We start from the raw sequence: 13,464 nt of genomic DNA on the forward strand, positions 1-13,464 counted from the left end.
AGTTTAGATAGATACATTTAAGTAAACACAATGTAACAAGTGTGGAATGTGACACACACACTCTGAGTGTGCAGGAGCTCCCGTACACAGAGAGAGAGTGAGTCACATTCCTCACTTGTTGCATTGTGTTTACTTAAATGTATCTATCTAAACTTCGGATGCGTCTGCATTTCTCTCCACGGAACTTTAAAGCTCTGTGTGTAACCCTACCAATGCTGGTCTAGTAAAAAAAAATGCTGGTTGCATATAATATGCTGTAAATAATGTTTTAGAGCAAAGTTGAAATGCAGAGTTATATTCCGCTTTAAGTTTAAGTTTACCCCTAAGTTTACCCCTATCTGCCCACACAGAGGGATCCAGGATCATGAGGAACTCTTTAAAGTGGACTTGGACTGTCCTGCACTCTTGCACAGTAGAGAAATTTACCCTGTATGTATTTAGAGAGTTTAGCCTGTTTAATTTCCCCTTATTTGTGTCTAATTACAAGTTGTAATTTGATCTCTCCTCTGTGTCACATGACTGCATGATTGCAGAGATGGCAGATAAGGTCATTTGATAGGACAGGCTGCTAATAGTGTTGGGCGAACACCTGGATGTTCGGGTTCGGGAAAGTTCGCCGAACATGGCCGCAATGTTCGGCATGTTCGGGCCGAACCCCGAACTCCCCGAACATCCCGCTTTTGGGGGCCCTATGGGGTCGCAGGCATAAGGGAGGAGCATGCCCCGATCGCGGGGGGGGGGGGTCGGAAATTCCCCCCACCCCCTCAGCTAGCGCTCCCCCCTCTGCCCGCTTCCCCATACAAAAGTTTCAGGAAGTACCGGTCCGGTGGTAGTGGGTGGCTGGCAGTGGGCGGCACTGTGAAGTGAGTGACTGAGGAGGAGGAGTCCGGAGAGTGACGCGTTGAGGGAGGCCGGGCAGCGGGCGGTTCAGCAGTAGTACGGTACTACTGCTGAACCGCCCGCTGCCCGGCCTCCCTCAACGCGTCACTCTCCGGACTCCTCCTCCTCAGTCACTCACTTCACAGTGCCGCCCACTGCCAGCCACCCACTACCACCGGACCGGTAATTCCTGAAACTTTTGTATGGGGAAGCGGGCAGAGGGGGGAGCGCTAGCGGAGGGGGTGGGGGGAATTTCCGACCCCCCCCCCCCCCCGCGATCGGGGCATGCTCCCCCCTTATGCCTGCGACCCCATAGGGGGGCAGTATTCGGCCGAACAGGGCCCTGTTCGGCGGCCAATTAGTAGTTCAGGGCGAACCCGAACTTAAAAGGCCGAACACCATCAGGTGTTCGGCCGAACTCGAACATCACCCGAACAGGGTGATGTTCTGCAGAACCCGAACAGTGGTGAACACTGTTCGCCCAACACTAGCTGCTAACAATATGTCTGCTTCCATTCATCAGGAAGTAAACAGTGCACATTTATTTTAGGATTTGTATGTGGAAATGCTTAGTGAATTGAGGCCATTGTTGTGGCATTTTCAATAAGGCTGTGTAGTTTTCTACATGCTAATAGCTACCTGTAATTTTTATTTATATTTTTTTTCCCTCAAAATTTAAAGTGACACTGAAGTGAAAAAAAAGTATGATATAATGAATTGGTTGTGTAGTACAGATAATTATTAGAACATTAGTAGCAAAGAAAATATTTTCATATTTTTATTTTCAGCTAGTTTTTTTTTTATATAATGTTGCATCATTCTCTAATATTTGCCGTTTACACATTACACTCAGCATTCAGGCTAGTTACATTTTTGAACTTTCCTCTGCAGAATAAAAAAATACAGTGACAGAGAGTTGAGATAATAAGCTTCAGAAGACTGAGCTCTTAAGCTTCCTGTACTGGAAACAATATTAGACTTATGTCTCTGCTCCTAATCTTGTATTTCTTAGCTGTACTACACATACAAATCATTATATCATACATTTATTTTACTTCAGATTCCCTTTAAATTTCACAATGAAAGAAAATAAAACATGACATTTACAAATCATGTAGAAAACTTGCATTGAAGTAAATTATGCAGTTGATATTTCCCTACTGTGGAAAATAATTTAACCTCTTGGGGACTGCAGGGCTAAACCCCCCAGTGACCAGGCCATTTTTAGTAAAATTGGCCACTGCAGCTTTAAGGCCAAGCTGCAGGGCCGCACAACACAGCACACAATGATCCCCCCCCCTTTTCTACCCACCAACAGAGCTCTCTGTTGGTGGGGTCTGATTGCTCCCCCCATGTTTATTTATTTTTTTTTTTAATAAATATTATTGTTGGTGTTTTTTAAAAAGAAAAACTGTTTCTTTAAATACCTTCCCTCCCTCCCTCCCCACAGCCAGCCAATTACGGCGATCGGCTGTCAGAGGCTTCTGCCTATGAGAGCCGATCGCTCTCTTGTGTCCCCAGTACAGCGCTGCTGCCAATCGCATCGCTGTACATGGAAATAGATGACAATCACGCCGTCTAACAGTCTCCCGAGTGGCAATAGCCGCTCGGAGACTGAAGGCGGGGCAGAGCTCCGTCCCCCCAAGCAGGAGATGCGAGCGCAGCCTGTGCGCGATCTCCTGCATTAGCTGGCCCCAGGTCTTTACGCCAATCTGAGTCAGGCGGTCCTGGGGCGTGACGCGGTCGGGAAGAGGTTAATGAAGACAAATTTTCATTTTTTTTTTTTAAGATAGTGACAAAACACTGTATAATATCTTTTTGCTGCTGTATAAACTTTAGGCATTCTATAATCTGTGTTGATTTGTGTTCATATTTCAGTGTGTTTTTATTTAAACAGTATTATTACCATTCTGGAATACAGCTGAGCCTACCTTCCGATTTAATCTTCTGATCCTGCTGGATTCCACCATGTTCAATTTTCATTGATTCTGTAAAATCCTTAATGAGAGTATGCATATCTGAAAAGGAAAAAGACAGTCTGGTTCACACTGTGAGTGACTGTGCTCAGTTTGCCAATTGCCAGCGATCGGCAAAGCGCTACAACAGTGTCACCCTATGAGGGTATTCTAACTGCAGCATTTTGATTTCAAGAAAATCGTGCTGCCTGTACCATTTTTAGAGTCATTTTTTTTTTTTAAGGAAAATTGTGTTTTGCAAAGTTCTAATAACTAAACACTTAGCGCCTGCGATTGCGTTTTTTAGTGTGAACTAGGCCTTACTGTACAAGATAACGTAGTCATATGTCATTATACACAATATTGCCACAACTATTGTGACACCTTTCCTAATGACAAATTCTGGTGTTCCCATTACTTCCACGGTCATACAGTAGGTGTATAAACTGGTTTGCATTACACGGTTTTTACCCCTTAATGGAGGTATCAGGCGAAATGTAAGAAAATAAAGAGCTACTTACCCGGATCTTCCTCCAGCCCCAAGCTCCCAGCATGTCCCTCGCAGTAGTTCTGCGCCTAGAGGTCGGCCTGACATCATCGCCGGGGACCAGGTTGTAGCTCCGGCGAACGGCTGTGGGCAGAGCTGCGGCGAGGGACATGCTGGGAGCTTCGGGCTGGAGGAAGCCCCGGGTAAGTAGCACTTATTTTCTTACATGTCGTCGGATAACTCCTTTAAGGTTCCTGACATTTTTGACACTTTAGCTATGTCATTTTGATACAGCAGTAACATCTTAATTACGTATGATCTTAGTGAAATACGTATTGTTTTTCTCAGTACAATCTAGGCTTTCTTTGGGTAATATTTTTCTCCCAAACTATTTTATTTTATAGTCATTTTATGGGGCAATTAGACTAATCAAGTCCGACTTCCTGAATATAAGTCCACCACTGTCTCTCATCTTAACCTGGTTTAAACTCATTTTACTCTACGCTGGTGCCTCTCTTACATTGTTAGGGGTAACGGTGCCTTTTTGGGCCATTGTACAGCCTTACACATTAAAACAAGTTCTGGTTCACCATGAGCTTGCTGGTTAGTCTGTACCCCTGGGTGTTTCAAGTCCTACTCCATAGAGCCACATTAACCTCCTTGCCGGTTATCCCGAGCTCAGCTCGGGGTAACCTGCGTAGGAGGATTTCTCAGGCCCCGCTGGGCGGATTTTCAAAAAACATTTTTATTGTACGCAGCTAGCACTTTGCTAGCTGCGTTCATTTCTCGATCGCCGCCGATTCACCGCAACCCACCGCGCCGCGCCTCCCCCCCTCCAGACCCCTTGCGCAGCCTGGCCAATCAGTGCCAGGCAGCGCTGAGGGGTGGATCGGGATTCCCTCTGACGTCCCGATGTCCATGACGACGGTGACGTCATCCCGCCCTGTCGCCATGGCGACAGGGGAAGCCCTTCAGGAAATCCCGCTCTGAACTGAATTTCCTGCTTGCAAAGATCACTGGCAGCGATCGAAGTAGGTAGGGGGATGCTGCTTGTCAGCGGCTATCATGTAGTTCGCTACATGATTTAAAAACATTTTCTTTCAAAAGTGCAGCGCCGCCCCCTTGCTGTCAGAATTGGAACGTCAAGGGGTTTAATCCATGCCATGCACTGATGAGCATCAATCAGTCTGAAACAGTTTGTATACATCATGTTGGATTATTTTGGCTCTGTACAATTAACAAGCTGACACCTCAGCGGATCTGGAGGTGTGCTTAGCTTCTAAGGGCAACAATGGTTGATTTTCATATTTCAGCAGTGATGCAGTGGGAGACTTCTCAAGCTCACTCCAACCTGAATTATTGCAAATACTTTCTGTTTTAGCTACTTGCCGACTGCTCCACGCCAATTGGCGTGAGCAGTGCGGCAGCCCCAGGAACGCTCCACGCCGATTGGTGTGAACGGCCGTCTATGGGGCTAGCAGAAGATCATGCACAGGCTGTGCGCACATCTCCTGCTTGGAAGGTGGAGCTCTGCTCCGCCTTCAGTCTCCCAACGGTGATCACCACTCGTAGACTGTTTGATGGCGAAACCGCCATCTATAAACATTGTGCAGCGCTGCGATCTGCAGCAGTGCTGTACTGGGGACAGCCGTGTGACACGGCTGTCCCCTCCATTACTGCGGAAGTGATCTGCTGTCATAGGCCTATGACAGCCACTCAAGCTGATTGGCTGGCGGGGGGAAGGAGGGAGGGAGCGGGGGAAAAAAATAAAGAAAAATATTTTAAAATAAAAATAATAAATATTTATTTTAAAAATAATAAACAGGGTGGAGAGCATTCAGACACCACTAACAGAGAGCTCTGTTGGTGGAGAGAATAGGGGGGAGGGGGGGTGTGATTACTTGTGTGCTGAGTTGTGCGGCGCAGCAGCTTGGCCATAAAACTGCATTGGCAAATTCCAAGAAAAAGGGCCTGGTCTTTAGGGGGGTTAACACTGTGGTCCTCAAAGCCAACAGTTGTTTTCCATAGCATTTTAGTAAGGGGGCTTTTTGGGCCATTGTAGCCCTTCACACACTCCAATCAGTTCTGCTTCACCATGAGCTCGCTGGTTAGTCAGTTCCTATTGTTAGGGGTGTTATCTTCTTTTTCTACACTACAGAGAGCGACTTCTTAACCTGAGTGTGGTCAAGCCTAATCTGCATAGATGCTTTCACAGTGGTTACCTTGGAGATAACCTACCTTTGTGAGTATTTTCCTCAAAAGTTTTAAGTGTACCCAAGGCGGATACAATCGGCACAAATGGGACACCGAGGCATGTTCCCATCTAAAGGACATACTTCTGTGTCCCTTCCACGCAGCTCTCCATGTCCCCTGTACCCTGCAACACCCACTGGATTGTAGGGATTGTAGGGATCTTGTTGTCAATCTTCAGCAGGAGAGGCACTCCTGCCCCTTCCTTGCCCATTAGGCCATTTTTCTGGCTCTCCCCTGCCTTTCACCCGCCCCCTTTTCCTCCTCTTACATCAGCCAACCACTTCTCACATTGGCCGTCCAGATCCTGAAGTGGCCAACTTATGCTGTAACCAGGCTAATACTGGAAATGTAAGAGTGAATAGCCTGAAAAAGAGTTATGAGTTATTGCAATTCTTCCTTAAGGTAATTCAAACCACTTACCTTCTTCTGGTTTATTCTTTCTATCCTGCTTTATTTCTCTCTCTTTAGCTCTTTTTTGCTCTAGATCCTTAAGCAAAGCATTCATATCTATAAGAGAAAAGGGACTTTACTTCACACATACACATAAATACACTCATCCTAGAGTAGATGCACTATAAGGACTTGTTCACATTAAGGCGCAGGCGGTTTTTCAAGTGCAGACGGTTTTCAAAATCGCCCACAAAATGCTTGCGCAATGAATCTCTATGAGAAGGTTCATATCAGCACGTTGCATCTGCTTTGCGGTCCGCAAAGCGGTGCCTGTACCTTTTTTGGGGCGTTTTTGCTACAATGGAAGGTATAGGAAAACCGCAAAACGCTCACAAAATCGTTTTCTGCGGTGACTCCGTAGTAAGAACTAGTGTTGGGCGAACATCTAGATGTTCGGGTTCGGGCCGAACAGGCCGAACATGGCCGCGATGTTCGGGTGTTCGACCCGAACTCCGAACATAATGGAAGTCAATGGGGACCCGAACTTTTGTGGTTTGTAAAGCCTCCTTACATGCCACATACCCCAAATTTACAGGGTATGTGCACCTTGGGAGTGGGTACAAGAGGAAAAAAAAAATTAGCAAAAAGAGCTTATAGTTTTTGAGAAAATCGATTTTAAAGTTTCAAAGGGAAAACTGTCTTTTAAATGCGGGAAATGTCTGTTTTCTTTGCACAGGTAACATGTTTTTTGTCGGCATGCAGTCATAAATGTAATACATATAAGAGGTTCCAGGAAAAGGGACCGGTAACGCTAACCCAGCAGCAGCACACGTGATGGAACAGGAGGAGGGTGGCGCAGGAGGAGAAGAAGGCCACGCTTTGTGAGACACAACAACCCCGGCCTTGCATGAGGGCAAGAAGCGTGCGGATAGCAGGCTTTGTACCGCCATGCAGTCATAAATGTAATAAAGATAAGTGGTTCAATAAACAGGGACCACGCGGCAACGCTAACCCAGCAGCAGCAGACGTGATGGAACAGGAGGAGGCGCAGGAGGAGAAGGCCACGCTTTGTGAGACACAACAACCCAGGCCTTGCATGAGGGCAAGAAGCGTGCGGATAGCATGCTTTGTACCGCCATGCAGTCATAAATGTAATAAAGATAAGTGGTTCAATAAACAGGGACCACGCGGCAACGCTAACCCAGCAGCAGCACACGTGATGGAACAGGAGGAGGGTGGCGCAGGAGGAGAAGAAGGCCACGCTTTGTGAGACACAACAACCCCGGCCTTGCATGAGGGCAAGAAGCGTGCGGATAGCAGGCTTTGTACCGCCATGCAGTCATAAATGTAATAAAGATAAGTGGTTCAATAAACAGGGACCACGCGGCAACGCTAACCCAGCAGCAGCAGACGTGATGGAACAGGAGGAGGCGCAGGAGGAGAAGGCCACGCTTTGTGAGACACAACAACCCAGGCCTTGCATGAGGGCAAGAAGCGTGCGGATAGCATGCTTTGTACCGCCATGCAGTCATAAATGTAATAAAGATAAGTGGTTCAATAAACAGGGACCACGCGGCAACGCTAACCCAGCAGCAGCAGACGTGATGGAACAGGAGCAGGCGCAGGAGGAGAAGGCCACGCTTTGTGAGACACAACAACCCAGGCCTTGCATGAGGGCAAGAAGCGTGCGGATAGCATGCTTTGTACCGCCATGCAGTCATAAATGTAATAAAGATAAGTGGTTCAATAAACAGGGACCACGCGGCAACGCTAACCCAGCAGCAGTAGACGTGATGGAACAGGAGCAGGCGCAGGAGGAGAAGGCCACGCTTTGTGAGACACAACAACCCAGGCCTTGCATGTGGACAAAAAGCGTGCGGATATAGCAGCAATGCTTTTTGCCGCCATGCAGTCATAAATGTAATACAGATGAGAGGTTCAATAAACAGGGCCCGGAAACGCAACACCATCCCAGATGTTCATTGGTCATGTTACTTGGTTGGGGTCCTGGAGTGTTGCGTAGTCATTTCCAATCCAGGATTGATTCATTTTAATTTGAGTCAGACGGTCTGCATTTTCTGTAGAGAGGCGGATACGCCGATCTGTGACGATGCCTCCGGCAGCACTGAAACAGCGTTCCGACATAACGCTGGCTGCCGGGCAAGCCAGCACCTCTATTGCGTACATTGCCAGTTCGTGCCAGGTGTCTAGCTTCGATACCCAATAGTTGAAGGGTGCAGATGGATGGTTCGACACAGCTACGCCATCTGACATGTAGTCCTTGACCATCTTCTCCAGGCGATCGGTGTTGGAGGTGGATCTGCACGCTTGCTGTTCAGTGGGCTGCGGCTGCATGGGTGTCAGAAAATTTTCCCACTCCAAGGACACTGCCGATACCATTCCCTTTTGGGTACTAGCTGCGGCTTGCGTTGTTTGCTGCCCTCCTGGTCGTCCTGGGTTTGCGGAAGTCAGTCTGTCTGCGTACAACTGGCTAGAGGAGGGGGAGGATGTCAATCTCCTCTCTAAAGTCTCCACAAGGGCCTGCTGGTATTCTTCCATTTTGACCTGTCTGACTCTTTCTTCAAGCAGTTTTGGAACATTGTGTTTGTACCGTGGATCCAGAAGGGTATAAACCCAGTAATTGGTGTTGTCCAGAATGCGCACAATGCGTGGGTCACGTTCAATGCAGTCTAGCATGAATTGAGCCATGTGTGCCAGAGTCCCACCAGAATCCTCATCATCCTCTTGTGAGCGTTGTGATAGTTGTTGTGATGCATCATAGTCGTCACCTTCCTCCTGGTCTGCTTCTGCTGACCATTCGCGTTGAATTGTGGAAGTCCAACGTGCACCGCTCTGGCCCTCGTCAGTGGTGGCATGAAATTCCTGCTCCAACTCCAGCTGTTCCTCCTCCTCTTCTTCGTCATAGCTGCTGGGGCCAGCGTTCCCTGAGGCGGATGGCCTGATGTTGGTACCATCACGCTGATCGTTTTCTCCTTCAGATTCCCCCAGTTGCATCATGACAGCTGTTTCCTTGATTTTTAACATCGACCTCTTCAGTAAACACAGCAGTGGTATGGTAATGCTGACTGAAGAGTTGTCACTGCTCACAAGCAACGTGGATTGCTCAAAATTTTGGAGGACTTGGCAGAGGTCCAACATGTTGGCCCAATCGGATCCACAGAAGCTTGGCAGCTGGCCGGATGCGCCTCGGTACTGCGCCGTCATGTACTGGACCACTGCACTCTTCTGCTCGCAAAAGCGGGCTAGCATGTGCAGCGTAGAATTCCAGCGCGTAGGGACATCACACAGCAAGCGATGGTGGGGGAGATTGAAGCGCTCCTGCATCTTGGCGAGTGCCCCCGAAGCAGTACTGGAATTTCTACAATGTTTGGACACTCGACGCACCTTCAACAGCAGATCGGGCACGCCTGGGTAAGTCCTCAGGAACCGCTGAACTACTAGGTTCATCACGTGCGCCAGGCAAGGGATGTGTGTCAGCTTAGCCAACCTTAAAGCGCGAATGAGATTACTCCCATTATCACACACAACCATGCCCGGTTTCAGGTCCAGCGGTGCCAGCCACAAATCCGTCTGTTCCTTTATTCCCCTCCAAATTTCCTCCCCTGTGTGCTGCTTATCCCCAAGGCAGATTAGCTTCAGCAACGCTTGCTGACGCATGCCAACAGCTGTGCTGCACTGCTTCCACGATCCTACTGCTGCTGGGTTAGCGTTTCCGGATGAGGTACAGCTTTGAGATGCGTTGGAGGAGAAGGAGTCAGAGAGGTAGGTGCTGCTGTTGTTATCCAGTGGGAGGGACGGCGGTGCAGCTGTTTGTGGCGTGTGCAACACCCGTGCCGTAGCAGGTGAGGAATCGCTGCCAGGCTCCACAAGGTTCACCCAGTGCGCGGTAAGGGAGATGTATCGACCCTGGCCGAACGCACTCGTCCAGGTGTCAGTGGTGAGGTGAACCTTGCAGGCAACGGCATTCTTCAAGCTTCGGGTTATTTTGCTGACCACGTGCTCATGCAACTCAGGCACTGCAGAGCGTGCAAAGTGGTAGCGGCTGGGAACCACGTAACGTGGGATGGCCACTGACATCATGCCCTTGAAGCTGTTTGTCTCCACCAATCGATATGGCAGCATTTCGCAGGCCAGAAGCTTGGCTATGCTGGCTGTTACTGCCACGGCCCGGGGGTCATTTGCTGGCAATTTCCTCTTGCGCTCAAACATCTCCGACACAGACAACTGAACCGTAGCGCTGCACACGGAAGGGCTGTTGGTTGTTGTGTTTGATGAACACTGGGAGACCTCAAGAGCACTACTCCGGAAAGTGACAGTGTCAGCGTCGTCTGATGTTTGTGAATGTTGTGAACCACGCAATGGCTGGGCTACTGCTGCTGCTGAGGCGGGTCTGGTGAACCCAAGGGAGGCAGTGTTGTTTCTGGTACCCTGTCCTGACGCGTTTGCCCAAAGAGTGGGATGTTTGGATAGCATGTGACGGCTCATGCTGGTGGTGGAGAGGTTGTTAATATTTTTCCCCCTGCTCAGGCGGGTCTTGCACACCTTGCAAATCGCCATGGTAACATCCTCAGTGCAGTCTTCAAAGAAAGCCCAGACTTTGGAGCACCTGCCTCCTTGCTGGCGATTTCTGTTTGCTCCTCTTTTGCCTCTCACTTGAACTTCCACGCTTGTGGTGCCTGAAATTGCGCGCCGCCTACCTTGTGGCACAAGGCGAACTTGTGCAGCAGTGTGTTCTTCAACAGACTCATCTGTGCTGCTGCTACGACGGCGATGTTCTCGTTCACAAACAAAATCTGGGTCTCTGTCCACATTGTCCATACCCTCCTCTTCCATCTCCTCAAACTCGTCATATGTCATTGTGGGCCACCGCCGTGGAGTAGAGCTCCCCACAACAACCTCTGCGCAGCACACTCCAACGTCGTCTTCCAGATCTTGTCGGCCGACCTCCTGCAATTGCAACCCCTCCTGCCCAAATTGCTCTGGGATTTGGGTTTCCGAGTCCTCTTCGGACTCGCCTTGTATTTCAGTGCGCGGTGCATTTCCCACAGTTAACGGTTGTGAATCCAGGCACAACATTTCTGGCTGTTCCTCCATTGACCTTTGAAAGGTGGAAGTTTGTTGGGCTGGGAATAGCTCCTGCGAATACCCCATTGTGTCCTGAGGTAATTCATCGGACTGGTTATCTGGCAGTTGTGTGCGTGGTGTCGCTGCCGGTTGTGTCAGCTTTGTGCCCACTGGCTCCTTGTAACTGGCTGAGGACTCGGACCTCGTGCGTGATGTGCTGGTGCTGCTTAACCCACTACTGGACGCTTGAGAGGTCATCCAAGTAATTATCTGGTCCTGTTCTTTTGGATTTGTGAGGGTTGTTGTCCTGGACAACATGGGCGGTATTGAGTGGGTTTTCTTGGGTGCTCCCCTGTGGCCTGTACGTGAACCGTCAGGGGAAACACCTCTTCCCTTGCCCCTCCCTCTTTCACCGGATTTCTTCCTCATTTCACTTATCCTTACAGTACACGCTGACTGGCAGCAGTACAGTGACAGTACAGAAATGCTATACAGTACCACTATTCCCAGCAGCGACACAGAGCACAATGCTATACAGTGACGGGTGAGCGGTGTACCACTATTCCCAGCAGACACAGAACAGTACACAGAATGCTATATAGTGTGGCTGAACGAGCGGTGTACCACTATTCCCAGCAGACACAGAACAGTACACAGAATGCTATATAGTGTGGCTGAACGAGCGGTGTACTACTGTTCCCAGCAGACACAGAACAGTACACAGAATGCTATATAGTGTGGCTGAACGAGCGGTGTACTACTGTTCCCAGCAGACACAGAACAGTACACAGAATGCTATATAGTGTGGCTGAACGAGCGGTGTACCACTATTCCCAGCAGACACAGAACAGTACACAGAATGCTATATAGTGTGGCTGAACGAGCGGTGTACTACTGTTCCCAGCAGACACAGAACAGTACACAGAATGCTATATAGTGTGGCTGAACGAGCGGTGTACTACTGTTCCCAGCAGACACAGAACAGTACACAGAATGCTATATAGTGTGGCTGAACGAGCGGTGTACTACTGTTCCCAGCAGACACAGAACAGTACACAGAATGCTATATAGTGTGGCTGAACGAGCGGTGTACTACTGTTCCCAGCAGACACAGAACAGTACACAGAATGCTATATAGTGTGGCTGAACGAGCGGTGTACCACTATTCCCAGCAGACACAGAACAGTACACAGAATGCTATATAGTGTGGCTGAACGAGCGGTGTACTACTGTTCCCAGCAGACACAGAACAGTACACAGAATGCTATATAGTGTGGCTGAACGAGCGGTGTACCACTATTCCCAGCAGACACAGAACAGTACACAGAATGCTATATAGTGTGGCTGAACGAGCGGTGTACTACTGTTCCCAGCAGACACAGAACAGTACACAGAATGCTATATAGTGTGGCTGAACGAGCGGTGTACCACTGTTCCCAGCAGACACAGAACAGTACACAGAATGCTATATAGTGTGGCTGAACGAGCGGTGTATTACTGTTCCCAGCAGACACAGAACAGTACACAGAATGCTATATAGTGTGGCTGAACGAGCGGTGTACTACTGTTCCCAGCAGACACAGAACAGTACACAGAATGCTATATAGTGTGGCTGAACGAGCGGTGTACTACTGTTCCCAGCAGACACAGAACAGTACACAGAATGCTATATAGTGTGGCTGAACGAGCGGTGTACTACTGTTCCCAGCAGAATCAGAGTGGCAGTAAACAATGGTATATAGTCTGGCTGAGCGGTGTACACAGAGTGTCAGTAAACAATGGTATATAGTCTGGCTGAGCGGTGTACACACAATGCTATATAGTCTGCTATATAGTGTCAGTAAACAATGGTATATAGTCTGGCTGAACGAGCGGTGTACTACTGTTCCCAGCAGACACAGAACAGTACACAGAATGCTATATAGTGTGGCTGAACGAGCGGTGTACCACTGTTCCCAGCAGACACAGAACAGTACACAGAATGCTATATAGTGTGGCTGAACGAGCGGTGTACCACTGTTCCCAGCAGACACAGAACAGTACACAGAATGCTATATAGTGTGGCTGAACGAGCGGTGTACTACTGTTCCCAGCAGACACAGAACAGTACACAGAATGCTATATAGTGTGGCTGAACGAGCGGTGTACTACTGTTCCCAGCAGACACAGAACAGTACACAGAATGCTATATAGTGTGGCTGAACGAGCGGTGTACTACTGTTCCCAGCAGACACAGAACAGTACACAGAATGCTATATAGTGTGGCTGAACGAGCGGTGTACTACTGTTCCCAGCAGACACAGAACAGTACACAGAATGCTATATAGTGTGGCTGAACGAGCGGTGTACTACTGTTCCCAGCAGACACAGAACAGTACACAGAATGCTATATAGTGTGGCTGAACGAGCGGTGTA

At 48.8% G+C, this 13,464-nt stretch overlaps 1 protein-coding gene across 1 annotated transcript in view; it reads right to left on the reverse strand.

Annotated features, from left to right (window-relative positions):
• Positions 1-13,464, reverse strand: part of LOC137526030 (uncharacterized) — a 113,735-nt gene that overhangs the window by 74,330 nt on the left and 25,941 nt on the right. The window contains exons 4-5 of the mRNA XM_068247242.1: positions 5,995-6,081; positions 2,811-2,897 (exon numbers count right to left, since the gene is read on the reverse strand). Of these exons, the coding sequence (XP_068103343.1) occupies positions 2,811-2,897; positions 5,995-6,081 (174 nt within the window). The remainder of the gene's footprint in view (positions 1-2,810; positions 2,898-5,994; positions 6,082-13,464) is intronic.

This window comes from Hyperolius riggenbachi, chromosome 7, assembly GCF_040937935.1.
Source record: "Hyperolius riggenbachi isolate aHypRig1 chromosome 7, aHypRig1.pri, whole genome shotgun sequence".
In the NCBI taxonomy this organism is placed as follows: Eukaryota; Metazoa; Chordata; class Amphibia; order Anura; family Hyperoliidae; genus Hyperolius; species Hyperolius riggenbachi.